Source organism: Triticum dicoccoides, chromosome 2A (genome assembly GCF_002162155.2).
Source record: "Triticum dicoccoides isolate Atlit2015 ecotype Zavitan chromosome 2A, WEW_v2.0, whole genome shotgun sequence".
NCBI classification, from domain to species: domain Eukaryota; kingdom Viridiplantae; phylum Streptophyta; class Magnoliopsida; order Poales; family Poaceae; genus Triticum; species Triticum dicoccoides.
In genome coordinates this window covers 67,637,412-67,651,499 of record NC_041382.1, presented here as the reverse complement: position 1 = coordinate 67,651,499, position 14,088 = coordinate 67,637,412, and the positions used below count along the sequence as shown (strand labels likewise).

The window sequence follows — 14,088 nt, the reverse complement described above, 5'->3', positions numbered from 1 at the left end:
TTAGCTCAGCAAAATTATAAAATTTCTGCTGTTTTATTTATTTTATTTTGTTTCTACTTACAACAAAATACTTATTGTTGCTATTTTTTCTAGTTTTTTTGTTTTGTTTTGTGCATTATTTATATTCTTTTGTTTTTTGCTTTAATTTATAATTCTGTTTGCTTTTCGGTTAGCAAAATTATATACTTTCTGTTAGTGCCATTAGTTTTAGAAAAGTTATAAACTTTCTTTTAGTGCCATTAGTTTTCAAATTTGAATAGTTAAAATTTGAATTCTTTGAAAATTGTTTGAATCACAAGTTTGTGATTAACTTACTAAAAAATGAGAATAGATGCGCTTATAGAGAAAATTCAACCTAAATTCCTAGTAAATTTTTATGAATTTCAGAGAAATTCACTATGAATTTAGGTTAAACTTTTCTCTATTAGGGCATCTATTTTCACTTCGAGAGGAGCTCAACAAGGCAGAGAGGGAAGGGCTTATAAACCAGTGTGAGCCCCCTTCGGTTGGCGAGGTGGGACTAAACTCTGCCCGCAACAAGTACCAACCCTTTAGTCCCGGTTTGTGGCACAAACCGGGACTAATGGTCATGGGCCAGGGGCGAGGAGCAAAATTATAAACTTTCTGTTAGTGCCATTAGTTTTAGAAAGTTGAAAGTTGAAAGTTGGCATGGGCCAGGGACTAATGGTCATGGTATTACAAGGGCCGAACCATGAGACATGAACGCATTTCAAATGAACTCTGAAAAAGTTGAAAGTTGGCATGGTATCATAATTTCACCCACATAGCATGTGCATGTACAAAACGGACAATGGTAGCGTGTTCGTGTGTTACAAAGTTGGCATGGTATCATCATAATAGTTGCGGGAGAAAGTCTTCACTTTTTCTTCGCTTGTATCATTTGCTTATTGCACCGTAACCATGGATAATCTTCATTGTTTATCAGGATGCTTGTGTCAGCCTTGACATTGAAGGGAGGAATTTCATGAAACTTTTCATAATCTTCAGACATGTCTGTCTTGCCGTCCACTCTCAGGATGTCCCTTTTTCCTGAAAAAACTATGTGGCGCTTTGGCTCATCGTATGATCTATTCGCTTCCTTATCTTTTCTTTTTCTCGGTTTGGTAGACATGTCCTTCACATAGATAACCCGTGCCACATCATTGGCTAGGACGAACAGCTCGTTAGTGTACCCAAGATTTTTCAGATCCACTGTTGTCATTCCGTACTGTGGGTCTACCTGTACCCCGCCGCCTAACAGATTGACCCATTTGCACTTAAACAAAGGGACCTTAAAATCAGATCCGTAGTCAAGTTCCCATATGTCCACTATGTAACCATAATATGTGTCCTTTCCGCTCTTGGTTGCTGCATCCAAGCGGACACCGCTGTTTTGGTTGGTGCTCTTTTGATCTTGGGCGATCGTGTAAAATGTATTCCCATTTATCTCGTATCCTTTGTAAGTCAATACAGTCAAAGATGGTCCCCTGGACAACAAGTACAACTCATCACAAACAGTGTTGTCACCTCTGAGACGTGTTTCCAACCAACTGCTGAAAGTCCTGATGTGTTCACATTAATCCAGTCGTCGCACTGCTCCGGGTGTTTGGAGCGCAGACTGTTCTTGTGTTCATCGACATACGGGGTCACTAAGGTAGAGTTCTGTAGAACTGTGTAGTTTGCTTGGGACCAAGAATATTCGTCCCTGCATATTATTGAGTCTCTTTCAAGAGTGCCTTTTCCAGTCAGTCTCCCCTCATACCGCGATTTAGGGAGACCTATCTTCTTAAGGCCAGGAATGAAGTCAACACAAAATCCGATAACATCCTCTGTTTGATGGCCCATGGAGATGCTTCCTTCTGGCCTAGCGCGGTTACGGACATATTTCTTTACGACTCCCATGAACCCCTCAAAGGGGAACATATTGTGTAGAAATACGGGCCCCAGGATGACAATCTCGTCGACTAGATGAACTAGGACGTGCGTCATGATATTGAAGAAGGATGGTGGGAACACCAGCTCGAAACTGACAAGACATTGCGCCACATCACTCCTTAGCCTTGGTACGATTTCTGGATCGATCACCTTCTAAGAGATTGCATTGAGGAATGCACATAGCTTCACAATGGCTAATCAGACGTTTTCCGGTAGAAGCCCCCTCAATGCAACCGGAAGCAGTTGCGTCATAATCACGTGGCAGTCATGAGACTTTAGATTCTGAAACTTTTTCTCTGGCATATTTATTATTCCCTTTATATTCGACGAGAAGCCAGTCGTGACCTTCATACTAAGCAGGCATTCAAAGAAGATTTCTTTCTCTTCTTTCGTAAGAGCGTAGCTGGCAGGACCTTTATACTGCTTCGGAGGCATGCCGTCTTTTTCGTGCAAACGTTGCAGGTCCTTCCGTGCCTCAGGTGTATCTTTTGTCTTCCCATACACGCCCAAGAAGCCTAGCAGGTTCACACAAAGGTTCTTCGTCACGTGCATCACGTCGATTGAGGAGCGGACCTCTAGGTCTTTCCAGTAGGGTAGGTCTCAAAATATAGATTTCTTTTTCCACATGGGTGCGTGTCCCTCAGCGTCGTTCGGAACAGCTAGTCCATCGGGACCCTTTACAAAGATTACGTAGTGTAAATCATTGACCATAGCAAGCACGTGATCACCGGTGCGCATGGCAGGCTTCTTCCGGTGATCTGCCTCGTCTTTGAAATGCTTGCCTTTCTTTCGACATTGATGGTTGGTCGGAAGAAATCGACGATGGCCCAGGTACACATTCTTCCTGCATTTGTCCAGGTATATACTTTCAGTGTCGTCTAAACAGTGCGTGCATGCGTGGTATCCTTTGTTTGTCTGTCCTGAAAGGTTACTGAGAGCAGGCCAATCGTTGATGGTCACGAACAGCAACGCCTTAAGGTTAAATTCCTCCTGTCTGTGCTCATCCCATGTACGTACACCGTTTCCATTCCACAGCTGTAAAAGTTCTTCAACTAATGGCCTTAGGTACGCATCAATTTCGTTGCCGGGTTGCTTAGGGCCTTGGATGAGAACTGGCATCATAATGAACTTCCGCTTCATGCACATCCAAGGAGGAAGGTTATACATACATAGAGTCATGGGCCAGGTGCTGTGATTGCTGCTCTGCTCCCCGAAAGGATTAATGCCATCCGCGCTTAAAGCAAACCATACATTCCTTGGGTCCTTTGCAAACTCATCCCAGTACTTTCTCTCGATTTTTCTCCACTGTGACCCGTCAGTGGGTGCTCTCAACTTCCCATCTTTCTTTCGGTTCTCACTGTGCCATCGCATCAACTTGGCATGCTCTTCATTTCTGAACAGACGTTTCAACCGTGGTATTATAGGATCATACCACATCACCTTCGCAGGAACCCTCTTCCCGAGGGGCTCGCTGTCAACATCACCAGGGTCATCTCGTCTGATTTTATACCGCAATGCACCGCATACCGGGCATGCGTTCAGATCCTTGTATGCACTGCGGTAGAGGATGCAGTCATTAGGACATGCATGTATCTTCTCCACCTCCAATCCTAGAGGGCATACGACCTTCTTTGCTGCGTATGTACTGTCGGGCAATTCGTTATCCTTTGGAAGCTTCTTCTTCAATATTTTCAGTAGCTTCTCAAATCATTTGTCAACCACATCATTCTCTGCCTTCCACTGCAGCAATTCCAGTACGGTACCGAGCTTTGTGTTGCCATCTTCGCAATTGGGGTATAACCCTTTTTTGTGATCCTCTAACATGCGATCGAACTTCAACTTCTCCTTTTGATTTTCGCATTGCGTCCTTGCATCGACAATGACCCGGCAGAGATCATCATCATCGGGCACATCGTCTGGTTCCTCTTGATCTTCAGCAGCTTCACCCGTTGCAGCATCATTGGGCACATCGTCTGGTTCCTCTTGATCTTCACCAGCTCCCCCCGTTGCAGCATCACCGTATTCAGGGGGCACATAGTTGTCATCGTACTCTTCTTCTTCGTCGCCTTCCATCATAACCCCTATTTCTCCGTGCCTCGTCCAAACATTATAGTATGGCATGAAACCCTTGTAAAGCAGGTGGGAGTGAAGGATTTTCCGGTTAGAGTAAGACCTCGTATTCCCACATTCAGTGCATGGACAACACATAAAACCATTCTGCTTGTTTGCTTCAGCCGCATCGAGAAACTCATGCACGCCCTTAATGTACTCGCGGGTGTGTCTGTCACCGTACATCCATTGCCGGTTCATCTGCGTGCATTATATATAATTAAGTGTCCAAATTAATAGAAGTTCATCATCACATTAAAACCAAAGTGCATACATAGTTCTCATCTAACAACATATAGCTCTCCAGAGCATCTAATTAATTAAACCATACATTGAAACTATGTAAAACATTTCAATGAGAAAACAAATGCGATCATAATCGCAACCAAGGTAACAATTGATCCAACGGCATAATGATACCAAGCCTCGGTATGAATGGCATATTTTCTAATCTTTCTAATCTTCAAGCGCATTGCATCCATCTTGACCTTGTGATCATCGACGACATCCGCAACATGCAACTCCAATATCATCTTCTCGTCCTCAATTTTTTTTATTTTTTCCTTCAACAAATTGTTTTCTTCTTCAACTAAATTTAACCTCTCGACAATAGGGTCGGTTGGCATTTCCGATTCACATACATCCTACATAAATAAAATCTATGTCACGTTGGTCGGCATAATTTTCATAAACAATAAATGAACCAATAGTTATAAAGATAATATATATACCACATCCGAATCATAGATAGGACGAGGGCCGACGGGGGCGGATACCAAAACCATCGCACTATATAAGATGCAATAATAAAAGTAAGAAAATAATACAAGTATCTATGTAAACATACAAGTAAGAATATTTTTCCTTTCAGAAAGAAGATAAGAACAAGAGACTCACCACGGTGGTGCCGGCGATGAGCTCGGCGCGGGTGATCGACGGCGGTGAAGACGGGGACGGGGCGTGACGGACCGCTAAACCTAGACAAATATTATGGAAAATGGAGCTTGGAGGTCGAGCTTGGAGAGGAGAAAGCTTAAGTAGTGTGGCTCGGGCATTCCATCGAACACCTTGTGTGCATAGGAGGTGAGCTAGAGCACCACCAAGCCCTCTCCCCCTCGGCCAGAGAAAAACAGAGCACTCTGCTCGCGAGCGAGGGGTATATATAAGCACCTCATTGGTCCCGTTTGGTGACATGAGCCGAGACTAAAGGGGAGCCTTTGGTCCCGGTTCAAGCCACCAACCGGGACCAATGGTGGTGGGCCAGGAGCGAGGCCCATTGGTCTCGGTTCATCCCACCAACCGAGACCAAAAGGTCCAGATGAATCGGGACCAATGGCCCATATAGCCCGGCCGGCCCCCTGGGCTCACGAACCGGGACCAATACCCATATTGGTCCCGGTTCTGGACTGAACCGGGACTAATGGGCTGACCCGGGCTAGACCAAAGCCCTGTTTTCTACTAGTGAGGCCCGATCGAACTGACCATATGCAATCATACATGAATACGCTGAGCGAATATGCCGCAAAATTTCTTGCGCCAATAATGCAGTTGCTGTTGGTGTTGGCCAAATAAATTTGTTTATGTCGAATACGCTGTACCAAACTGGTAATCAAATCAACATGAGAACGTTCCATGCTAAGCCTGCGAATTGTATTCGTTTGTAGGGTATCCTTTCTCCAGGGTAATGATTGCCAACATGTCCGCTAGTATCGTCCCTGTGGACAAGTTAGGCACAACATTTGGAGGTTTTAGCCACGGGCGCCCGTGGCTCCAGAACCTCTGCTGGCTATATATATGTCCAATGCTAGTGTTGTCTCTTGCAAGCCACGGCCAAGTCAAGAAAAGTGGGGCAGAAGCACCACTTAACACTCTGGTATAGTATTACACTAGTCGCTAGATCAGCGATGGCCTCTGCCTCTCGCCTTGGCTTAGTGGTGCTCGTGGCAATGGCCTCGGCGGCGTCGGCGCAGCTGTCGTCGACGTTCTACGACACGTCTTGCCCCAACGCGCTGGCCACCATCAAGGCCGGCGTGACGACCGCCGTGCAAAACGAGGCCCGCATGGGGGCGTCGCTCGTCCGGCTGCACTTCCACGACTGCTTTGTCGATGCAAGTCCCATAACCTTACTCACGTGGGAGTACGCTGTAAAAGACGTTAGTACACGCAAATGATTAGTGTTTCTGAATTTCTTTCCAGGGATGTGACGGGTCCGTTCTATTGGCGGACACGGGGAGCTTCATCGGCGAGCAGGGGGCAGCCCCGAACAACAATTCCATTCGAGGCATGAACGTCATCGACAACATCAAAACTCAGGTGGAGGCCGTGTGCAAGCAGACCGTTTCCTGCGCCGACATCCTCGCCGTCGCCGCGCGTGACTCCGTCGTCGCGGTAAGCTCGGCAATTACTAGCTCTCATGCACGTACTGGTGCTGCCGGACCAGCGACGCCCCCATAACTAACTGAGGTTTGGAACTAATTCTGGACATACTTACCAAGCAGCTGGGTGGGCCGACATGGACTGTTCTTCTTGGGAGGAGGGACTCCACCACTGCAAGCAAGACCAACGCGGAAAATGACCTGCCACCTCCTACCTTCGACCTCCAAAACCTCACCACCTTGTTCGGCAACAAGCAGCTCAGCATGACAGACATGGTTGCGCTCTCAGGTACACCCCGCTAATATCTATGCATGAGTTCTCTGAGCTCAAACTTCACCACAGCAACTCGCGAGAGATATTCTGACACAAATATGCTTGATCTACCTGCAGGTGCCCACACGATCGGGCAATCGCAGTGCCGGTTTTTCAGGGACAGGATCTACAACGAGACCAACATCAACACCACCTTCGCGACATCTCTCAGGGCCAACTGCCCCCAGTCCGGCGGTGACAGCAGCCTGGCACCGCTGGACACGCAGACGCCCAACGGCTTCGACAACGCCTACTACACCAACCTCATGTCCCAGAAGGGGCTCCTGCACTCGGACCAGGTGCTGTTCAACGGCGGCGGCGCCGACAACACGGTCAGGAGCTTCGCGTCCAGCGCGGCGACGTTCAACAGCGCCTTCACAACGGCCATGGTAAACATGGGGAACATCGCGCCAAAGACGGGGACGCAGGGGCAGATCAGGCTCGTCTGCTCCAAGGTCAACTCGTAATCTCCGCGCCGACACTCTGCTGCTGCGCATGAATGAACCGAATAAGGTCTCGGGTACCAGTACCAGAATCTACGGAGTAGGGTGGTGTGTGGTTACGTATGTGTGTTGGTTCGAAACTGTAGCTGTGCATCTACGTCCACATGTGTAACATGCTAATTGTATGTCATGCTGCGAGATGATAACATCTGCCACTTTCCACTCGACGGCCCTCATGTCCGCCCCTATGCAAATGTCATCACGGACGGACTGCCCATTAGACCTGGGCATGGACAGCCCAGCCCGAAAAATCCAAGCTGGGTCACGCTCGGCCTTCGGGCTGGTCATGGGCCTCATTTTACAGCCCGGAAGCTAGATCGAGCTGGTTTCAGGGCCAAATCCTATTCGGCGCCGCGCACACCCCCCGATCTCACATCGTCGCTATATGGGCCGGCCCTTTTATTTCTGTTTATAAAGTGCAAAAGCAAAAGAAAAGCAGGTGCAGTAGGAATCGAACTGGGTAGCTGCTGCTTCATCGTACACTACACAAACCACCATGCCACCAAGCCTATTCTGCTTATATTCACCTTTTCTAGTTCTTTTCTTCCTTGTACTTTTCTTTTATCATTTTTCCTTTTTTTCATTTTCTGTTTTCCTTCTTTCCTTTTTCCTTTTCTTTTTCCTTTCTTCCTGGTTCGACACAAAATCGATGAATTTCTCAGATTCGATGAACTTTTTTCAAATTCGATGAACTTTTTTGAAACTTGATGAACTTTTTTCAATCTCGATGAACGTTTTTCTCAAATTCGATGAGCTTTTTTCAAACTCGATGAACTTTTTTCTCAAATTCTATGAACTTTTTTCAAACTTGATGAACTTTTTTTCAAACTCGATGAACTTTTTTCATATCCATGAACTTTTTTCTTAAAATTTTCAAACTCGATGAACTTTTTTTCAAACTTGATGAACTATTTTCATATCCATGAACTTTTTTTATGAAAAGTGATGAACTTGTTTTAAATCTATGGACTTTTTTCAAATTTGTGGTCTTTTTTATCAAAATTGATTAATTTTTTTTCAAATTCGTGAACTGTTTGAGAATTCATGAACTGTTTTTCTCAAAATCGATGAACCTTTTTCAAAATCCAATGAACTTTTTTCAAATCTGTGAACTTTTTTAAAAAAATGATGAACTTTTTTTGTGAACATTTCTTTGAAGTCCGCGGCCTTTTCAAAATCGATGATCTGTTTTTAAAATTCGCGAATTCTTTGTTCAATTTTTCGTTCCCTTTTTCCAAATAATTTGTACTGCAGCAGGAACTCGGGGTCAAATAAAACTGTTTTTGTACATAAAACTAGTATTTTCTGCCAACTAAACATCAATATATGTGCAACTAGACTATATTACAAGCCAACTAAATATTAATGTGTGTGCAACTAGACTAGGTTACAAACCAACTGAGCATATATGTGTGCAACTAGTCTTCTCTGCCAACTAAACATCAATATATGTACAACTAGACTACATTACAAGCCAACTAAACATCACTGCATGGATTCGGTTAGCTTGTAATTAGCCAGCAGATTAAACCATGAGGTCATGTCTCCATGTATACGTAACTTGCAAGCTAAGCTACACTTCTTCCTACCTACACGTATGCATGCATGGTCGGCCGGGTTAATTCCATCCAACAATCTCTTCCTCTCACTTCTCTCCTCACAAACCAAGTCTTAAAATCTAACTAAACCACTTCATCCATCACCATGGCAACACCTACGTGTATATACACAACGAACCATGCCACCAACCTTCCCATCTCACCTCTCTCTCTCAAGTCTCAGCACAGAGAGCCGCTGTCAATCAATCACAGAACCACGACTATTTCCATCATGATTCCTTGCCTGTGCCTCCTCATGGCAGCTACCAGCGGCACAAAGCAGCAGCAACATCCGCACCCAGCTCCACCACTGGGGGCGGCGGCGGTGTACGGTGTACCCCAAGTTCAAGTTGACGGAGAAGGCCGGCCGCCGATCTGCGCTTCTTCCCGTGTTACACCTAGGAGCACCAGCACAACAGCCCGCTGTGTGTCGCGGCTGTCCGGTCGATCAGGGCGGCGGGGTGTCCTGAGTGTTCGACCAGGGGCGCGGCGCGGCCAACCTTGACCAAAGGCGACCTGCGGTGATGACCTGCAGCAGCGGAAGATGCAGAGGACCAGCGGCAGGAACAGCTAGGCAGAAGGTGCGCCGACGGCTGCCATGGCTGCGCGCGGGAGAGAGAGGGGTGAGGGAGTGGCGGCTAGCTAGGGGAAACCGGGGGTGGGTTGGTCCTTCGGGTAGTGGTGGGCCTTGTCATCCACGTGCAACGAGCGAGATCGAGCGGTCAGAACACGGCCGCTCGTTCTGTCCATATAGCGCGCGGCCACTTTTTAGATTTTAGGTTGTTTTTTATCTACAGAAGGAGGGCTACATATATTTCGGCTCGTTCTTGGGCCGGCCCGCATAACCAGGTGCGTGGGCGCTCGTTTCGTTTGCTGGCGCATAAGGCGCCAGTGAGGAGCTCTCGGTTTCAGGCTTCTCTTCTCTATGATTATTGGGCTGGGTTTCCGGGCTTTAAGGCTGGGCTTGCATGTGGAGGTTAAAAACTGCTGTTCGGGCCAGGCTTTCGTGCTCCAGGCGTGTGTGCATAGAAAAGTCATGCTTGGGCTTGGAGTTTCAGGGTCAGGCTTTTGCAAGCCAGGCCTAAAACCCGGCTCGGCCCGACCAATGGTCAGGTTTACTACCCATCATAAGTGGAGGATCGTCTCTACTAATGGGCAACACTATCCAGACTGTCGTTGGTAAGACATCACAAGTCAAGCAAATGTAAATTGGCTAATGAGCCCAAATCTTTATGAGTTCTTTTGGCACAAAAACACATAGTGCAAATCGCTTAAAACATAGTTGTAAATTGCGGCACATTGCACTCCATTCCAACATAACATTAAAAACAGCATTGTATTCCATAAAAAAAATACATTATTGATCACCATCGATCTCATTAATCCCTTCCAGGGTTATAGTGTATGTGTACAACCCCAACAGTCTATAGGTCCATGTGAATACTTATCCGTGCCTAGGTCAAGTGTATGCCGACCGAGATTTGGGGAGGAGGCGCTGGAGGCGCCAAGTTCTATCTGGATCGAGGGATGTTGGCACACATCTGCTTGTCAGGACATGGGAGAGCCTAACGTACTAGCAATGAAGAACCGATTAGGAGGCTTCCGCGAGGAGAGGGGGGACCCATGAAGGAGGAGATGGGTCATGGAGGGAAAGGCGGGGCGTGGTGGTGCAAGAGAGGTGCACTTAGGAGGGAAAGGTGGGGGCGTGGTGGTACAAGAGAGGTGCACTTAGGAGGGAAAGGCGGGGGCGTGGTGGTGAAGGAGGCAACAACAAGGTGTGGAAGTGCCAAAGAAGAGGAGGGCTACACCGCTGCCACCCAAGGAGCAAGAATGGGCATAGGAATGGAGAGGGATCTAGTTAGGTTTTCCCTTCCCTTGCTCATTTTTATAGACAACAGGAACGGGGTGAAGGGCCTCATCCATTGGGTTCGGCCTAGTCACTTATGGGCACAATACGTCGATCGGTGGAGATGAAGTCTCTAGTGATGATCAGATATATAGAAGCCACCTGATGGTGATACAGCCTCGGGACAATGAGTTAACCTTGATGAACCAGATATCTACTTTCGCAAGGGGTGTCCAAGAGTAAGAAGGAACCAAATAAAGGCTTTGTTGAATGTATATAATGAGATTTTGGCTGAAGGGTACCTTGGTCCGTGAAGTGATGTAGTTAGGCAGAATAATGGTGATTTTCAACATCTAAAGGATCGCTTGTGGAAGCAAAATCAAGGGTGGATTTAGAGAAACTTATCAACGGATGGAGGATGGAATCTTTTTGAATCAGTCGCCGAAGCCATTCCAACCTATTCAATGTCTTATTTCTTGTTACTTGGAGGATTATGCCAACAACTCGACATGATGATCCGAAAATTCTGGTGGAGTTATAAAGCGATAGAAAGAAAGACTGGAGTTATAAAGCCATAGAAAGAAAGACTGCATGGGTCTCATGGGACTCCATGGTGATGCCAAAACTTCACTTATGCCCCCAACAACACGAGCAATGTGTCAATCCTTACTAGCTTTGCTATTTGTGCAAAGTATTGAATGATATATGAATGCGATAATTCAAAACAGTGCCCGGTCTCATTTGGACCTGGTGAACAGTAAAATAAAAAAAGCAGGAATTTTTTAAATGATATTTTTTTGTCTTCCAAGATTCTCAAGTGTGTGATGACCATTGTTCAAGAATCTTCCGATTCAGCGATTAATCTTCCGATTTATCGCTACTCAGGGGTGACCGATAAGATTATGCCTTATCTTCACCATTTATCTTTTGGACCGATTTATCACTCTGACGAGCGATTTATCGGAAATCTACCGATAAATCGGACCTATTCATAGCACTATGTTTTCGAAAACTATGTTTATTTGTGTTTTGTTGACCTTTTTAGGCAATTTGTATTGTTATCCTATTTTGTTTGTCATTATACGAGGATTCAAAGGCTAGGAATCAAGGTAACACATCTGTCCAATATTGTTTTGGTGTTGAATATAGCGTATTTTAGTGTTGGGAACCTGAGATTTGCAAAAAATATCCAATTAATCGGTTGATTTCCGATTAATCTCTAATCTCTGCCTGACCGAGACAATAACGATAAGCGATATCCTCAACATTGGTGATGACTGTGCAATTTTTCGAGGTGTTCGGATATTCAAGGAGCTCGTGGCAAAAGAGATAAAATTGGCTCCGAACTGTGCTTGTTTCAAATGTTTCTCAAACACCTGAAATTTATATTTTTTTTGCCATGAGCTCCTCAAATATCCAAACTTCACCAAATTTTGCACGGACATCACACACAGAAGCATCTTGCACGACAAATAATTACAGTTTTTTTGCTGGTTATATTGTTCATCGGCGGGAGCATGTGAGCATGGGAACCAAAACTCAGGTTCTAGTGAAAGGTAATAATTTTGTATTTTTAGAATAAATAATAACTAAAAAAATACAAGTAAAACTTGTTGAAAGTGTTCCATTCTTTGAGTGAGATACCTCTGCATCATCGAAGTAATATGTAATAAAACAGATAATTCTGTTGAGTAATATGACCTACATTTGAATAATATTCCCCTAAGGCTTTGGGTCATCACCAAGACAAACAAATTTATTATCCATTATCTTTAGTGAATAATACAATACAAGCAATTGGCCAAGAGAAAACAAATAACAGGGGAACAATATGAATCCAACCGAACGTAAGCATCAACACAATCTAAACATAAATGAATAATTATTCACATGATCAACATCACAACAAAGTACACATCAGATTGACCACACTCATGGTAGGCAGTTGTGTGGCCACTGTATTGAACTACAAGGGGGGAGATTTCACGCAGAAAAAATAAGGGAGGACATTACATATTTCCTACAGCTACGAAATTCCGCAGTCTTGGGTGGAGTACTCGTAGTTGTTATTGGAGCAACGATGATTGATGTTGATGAATTCCTCCTCCGACAGAGTGCCGGAACAGGGCTGAAGGTGAGATTGCCTCAGAACACGAAGTGGCCATGGGAAAAAAAGTACTCAAGAAATATGAATAGGCTTTTCGGGGTATATAACAAGTGAGATCTGGTGGGTCCAGGTGTTGTCTGGGCTTCCAGGGCCTACCCAAGTGTCCTAGCTCTTTCACAGTGCTTCTTTAGTATAAGAACAACTTCTGTAATTTTTTAGACTTTGTTTTTCAAAAGCATAGAGATTCTATTTTGCCAAAAAACAAAAGCACAACAAAAACAAGTCCTAGCATTGGACACATAAGTAATCAAATAGTTCCAATAGAACTTCAAAAGTTTTGCAAAAGCGATGGACACAAGCCATGAACAATACAGAAACTATAAATATGTTTAGGACGTATCAGCATCCCCAAGCGTAATCCATGCTCATCCTCAAGCATTTAAGATGATAAACAAGGATGATTTTTTATGTGAATGCTACTTATCAAGAACGTGATCCTATGATGTATAATCTTTGGTGGGTCTAAACAATAGCTAAGATATATACATGACAATGGTCTACATTTAATATTCCCAAACTATCTCAATGCATACAAAAAAGTTCCCAAAATTCTTTGATAATCAAATGCATGAAGTCAATATCACCAGTGCCAAAGTTTCAAAAGAATGTCATTATTTATTGAGAAAACAGTAATGGCTTTCATAAAAAATAATGTTTAGCATGAAAATCAATTCTAGACTAATCCTTGATACAAGAAAAAAAATACAAACACTTGTTGCTTTTCTGTGCCATTTCAACAAATCAATCAAATTAGTGTAGAATCCAAGCGCAAGTCTAGGTTTCACACCCTAATGATTGGCATAAGAACATAATGTTGGGGGTTAAAAGCAGTCAAAATTAAAGATAATCTTGGTTCAGTGAAAGGGGTCATTAGGGCAAGAGGAAGACCTCATAATCAATATTAATGCAAGGATTAGAGATTGTCATGCAACTAGGTTGCACATAGAGGTATGAATATATGAAAGCTCTCGTACGGACTAGTGGGGTGCATCCAACTTGCTTGATCAAGATGGCCAAAAGCTCATAGAAGCAGACTCATTATTGGAATATATAAGCCAAATCCTATAATTATAGTCCCCAATAGTATACAAAACACTGAAATTCATACCATTTTCAACTTTTAATTTTTTTATAAAGAGAATATATTAATATCGCGAAGATATCAATTACACCAAGCCTCTGCACCAACAAGATATCGAAAGACATCAAGGATGCATGCAGTCAAAAACAAAAATAAAAAGA

The 14,088-nt window shown here is 44.3% G+C and overlaps 1 protein-coding gene across 1 annotated transcript; it reads left to right on the top strand.

Annotated features, from left to right (window-relative positions):
• Positions 1-5,874: 5,874 nt before the first annotated feature.
• Positions 5,875-7,402, top strand: LOC119353302 (peroxidase 2-like). The gene is made up of 4 exons (XM_037619902.1): positions 5,875-6,152; positions 6,241-6,432; positions 6,543-6,708; positions 6,811-7,402. Exons 1-4 carry the CDS (start codon positions 5,949-5,951, stop codon positions 7,197-7,199), a joined length of 951 nt encoding a protein of 316 aa, XP_037475799.1. The 5' UTR covers positions 5,875-5,948; the 3' UTR covers positions 7,200-7,402.
• The last annotated feature ends 6,686 nt before the right edge of the window (positions 7,403-14,088 follow it).